Source organism: Aphidius gifuensis, linkage group LG2 (assembly GCF_014905175.1).
Source record: "Aphidius gifuensis isolate YNYX2018 linkage group LG2, ASM1490517v1, whole genome shotgun sequence".
In the NCBI taxonomy this organism is placed as follows: Eukaryota; Metazoa; Arthropoda; class Insecta; order Hymenoptera; family Braconidae; genus Aphidius; species Aphidius gifuensis.
In genome coordinates this window covers 12,560,443-12,563,962 of record NC_057789.1, presented here as the reverse complement: position 1 = coordinate 12,563,962, position 3,520 = coordinate 12,560,443, and the positions used below count along the sequence as shown (strand labels likewise).

Below are 3,520 nucleotides of genomic sequence, written 5' to 3'. Positions count from 1 at the left end.
TTTAGGGCTTTTTTTCTCAACTGGCGGTGCTTGTGGAGCTCTTGTATGTGAAATCTATATAAAAAAAATTTTACAAGTGCCATCACCGGCAAAAAAAAGCCCTAAATTGTAAAAAATTTGCCCTGTGAATTGGACTGCTGATGTTTCACTCGAATGCATTCGGATATAATAACGAAATAAAAAAATACAAAATAAACAGAAAACGACATCAAGTGTGACATTCGCTACTCGCAATTATCGTTCATTTAATCTAATTATTGCTGAATATAAATTAAACATTTAAACGATAATTATTTGAAAAAATGGCCTTTCGTTCTTCTTAAATCGTCACTGAGGTCTTTGGCTCGTTATACTATAAATTTATATTTTGCTATACAAAATTTTTGTTGCCGTGATAAATTACACAGATTTTACCAAAGGTTTCAGCATAAATGCTGACTGTAAGATAGGAAAATTTATTGAGATATATATGAAAATCAGTCCCAGAAATGACTTCATAATCTATGACTCATGCACAGAATTTTTCTCCGTGTACCTGACAGTAACGTAAGAATATATTGAGTACGGCAAATAACGTCTCCAAAAAAATTTGACACATGTGAGTTGTTGCTTTTATCGCTTTTTACAACGAAAAAATATAAATGTAGATTTATTAGTAACCATCATCTGACCACGTGATAACGTAATTTGGATATTTCTGCTTTAGAAGGCCAACTGAAACCTGATGATCAGCTTTACCGAACCCCTGAAATTGAAGTCGTGAAATAAACAAAAAGTAATAAGCACAAAAATAATAATAGAAAAATGCTTATCTATAATACTTGAGAATATCCGTAAACTTTAATCGCCTGTTTAGCTGAATTGTGATTGATTCTTCCTCCGCCAACACACTCAGTATCTAATCCTGGGCCATACTTTTTTAGTTCCTTGTTTATCTCTTCGTAGATATCAGCTAAAAATGTAAATAAGAAATGCATATACATATTTTGACTATTATACTACTTATAACCAGGTGTTGAACTCTCAAGGTGATAGAGTTTTTTTATTTATTGTATATTCGAATAAAACATAATATATTTGAAAAAAACAGAAACTTGGAAAAAATAAAGTTCCCTCGCCAGGATTCGAACCCGGGTCTTTTGCATACCGGAAAAAAGCCTTAACCTCTAGACCACAGGGCTTCCGAATTTTTTCCAAGTTTCAACCTGTTAACACCGACGTCCATCTATTCGTCGTTGATTTTTTTGAAATATTGTATTTAAACGAGATATGTATGCATGTATGTATGTATCATTTTTTTATCTTACACTCTTTTTGTTTTTTTCGCTTAAAAAATGAAACATCCGTCATTTTCCCTCCCTCAGCTCTTCAAATAATTGGTAAACACTCGCGAATCAACCCCATTGTACATGTTACAAAATAATATATAGTTTTCTGATATTTATTCATCGGAAAATCCAGGGCTTCAATTCGCCCCTGGTTGTTGAGCATATTTCTAGAGTTTTCTGCTAACTTTAGCTCCATGTAGCTATTATCAGTTGTTAATTTTTCGACGTGATAATGCCTTTTTGTTTATTAAAATTTTATTTCAAAAAATTTTTTTTTGTTATTCTAGTTTAGTATTAATAAATTCAATTAATTTTTTGACCTTGAAATATATTCTGCTATATTCAGAGATCAAAAAATCTTGCTACAAAAAATCAAAAAACGGATTGCTACAGATCTTTAAAGATCTTTGAAGACCTTTGAAGACCATCAAAGATCACCCGAGACATGGACAAGAGTTTTCTTACACGATCGTCAACGACCGTCTAAATTTTTCCCCGGGTATCCTTATTCCGAAAACTAAAAAAATTTCAATAATATAAAAAATGATATTTTTTTACCAGCACCGATCACACTTTGATACATAATACTGCATAATAATATTTCTAGTCTACTTGCCATTGCAGAAATAATCATTTGACGAGCATTGATCATTTGATCATATTGTTTAGAAATTTCAAAAAATATCATGGAGTTTTATTCTTATCCTGTTTTAGATGTATAAAAATCACAAGAAGCATAAAAACATGCTTCCTCAGAAAAAATTGCTTTTTGTCGATGACAAATAAATAAAAGCTTTACAAAATAAGAACAGCTCATTGGGAAGTCCTAGAATCGAAAATTGATTGTAACAGAATTTCGTTTGGATATAAAAGCATAAATACCATGCCAAATCGACCTCGCATATCCGCGAACAATTGGTTTGCTCTGCTTCTTATTATCATCGTGCACTTGGACCAAGATATACTTAAATACACCATCTTGATCGATTTCAACGTCTGGAATTTCATCAAGAGTCTCTGCCATGGTTGTCAGTCGTACGAAATTATTGAACAAATTTGACAAATATGAGGTGTGTTCGTTCACTTTTCACCAGTGATGGGTAAATGGTCGATTTTCGAGGTTTCATTCACTTACAGTAAGATACTGTAAGGTACTGTAAGAAACTGTAAGATACCTCTGACGCCATTTTGAACATTCTTATTGACTGTCGACTCGACAATTAGTTCTTATTGCTCGATATATATTGGTACATGTAATTTATTTGTTATATAAATATATATAATATCAAGGAAAACCAGTTTTAAGGAATTAATGTTGCTTGAAACATAATTTTTTGCTGCTTTTCCTCGGACATTTTCTATTTATTAAATAAATAATATACATGTCATTTTATTTTTAAAAGATGGAAATGTCCAAGAAAAAGCAGTAGCTAAAGGAAAGATGTAGCTAAGGAATTAATGTCGCTTAAAAAAAAATTTCTTTATAATTCTAGCTATTTTTTCCTTAGCTACTATTTTTCCTTGGGATTTTTATTTATTTAAAAAATAAAATGCATGTAATTTTATTTATTGAATAAATTAAAATGTCCAAGGAAAAGCAGTAGCTAAGAAAAAGATGTAGCTAAGAAATTAATGTTGCCAAAAAATTATGATTTAAGGAATTAATGTTGCTTTAATTTTAAATAACTAATTTTTTAAATAAATAAAAATCCCAAGGCAGAATAGTAGCTAAGGAAAAGATGGAGCTAAGGAATTACAGTTGCCAAAGAAATTCTTTTTTAAGCAACATTAATTCCTTAGCTACTGCTTGTTTTTGGAATTTTTATTTATTTAATAAATGAATTACATGTATTTATCGAATAAAAAAAAATTGTAGCACGAAGGTACCACTTTTATTCGTAGAAGGCGCTGGGAACGCAATGTAAGATACCTCGATGTATGAAACCGATGATGTAAGATACAGTATCTTACATGGTATTTTACCTACCCAACACTGCTTTTCACACCGAGCGTACGCCCAAGAAGATAGAAAGTCCACACGGGAGAATTTAGCTTTTTTTCCGCCATTTCGCTTGTAAAATTTTTTTTATATAATTTTTATACAAAAAGTTCAAAGCGCTGTATGGTGAAAAAGCCCTAAATTGTAATAAAGTGAATTGGCGCTGGAGGATTCTTAGTAAATATTCGTTCTA

General features: G+C 31.1%; 1 protein-coding gene across 1 annotated transcript; it reads right to left on the bottom strand.

Moving 5' to 3' along the window:
• Positions 1-220: 220 nt before the first annotated feature.
• On the bottom strand, positions 221-2,442 carry LOC122849149 (14 kDa phosphohistidine phosphatase-like). The gene is made up of 3 exons (XM_044147765.1): positions 2,211-2,442; positions 822-952; positions 221-745 (listed from the first exon to the last, which is right to left on the bottom strand). The coding sequence occupies exons 1-3, from the start codon at positions 2,350-2,352 to the stop codon at positions 653-655; spliced, it is 366 nt and encodes a 121-aa protein (XP_044003700.1). The 5' UTR covers positions 2,353-2,442; the 3' UTR covers positions 221-652.
• Between the last annotated feature and the right edge of the window lie 1,078 nt (positions 2,443-3,520).

Bases quoted from the DNA above. Each gene is read 5' to 3' on its own strand.
- LOC122849149 (XM_044147765.1), bottom strand. From the start codon at position 2,352: ATGGCAGAGACTCTTGATGAAATTCCAGACGTTGAAATCGATCAAGAT. The intron at 953-2,210 runs GTATTTATGCTT...TTACATTTTTAG, and splicing joins TGCGAGGTCGATTTGGCATG to CTGATATCTACGAAGAGATA. The intron at 746-821 runs GTATTATAGATA...CTTCAATTTCAG, and splicing joins AAGTTTACGGATATTCTCAA to GGGTTCGGTAAAGCTGATCA.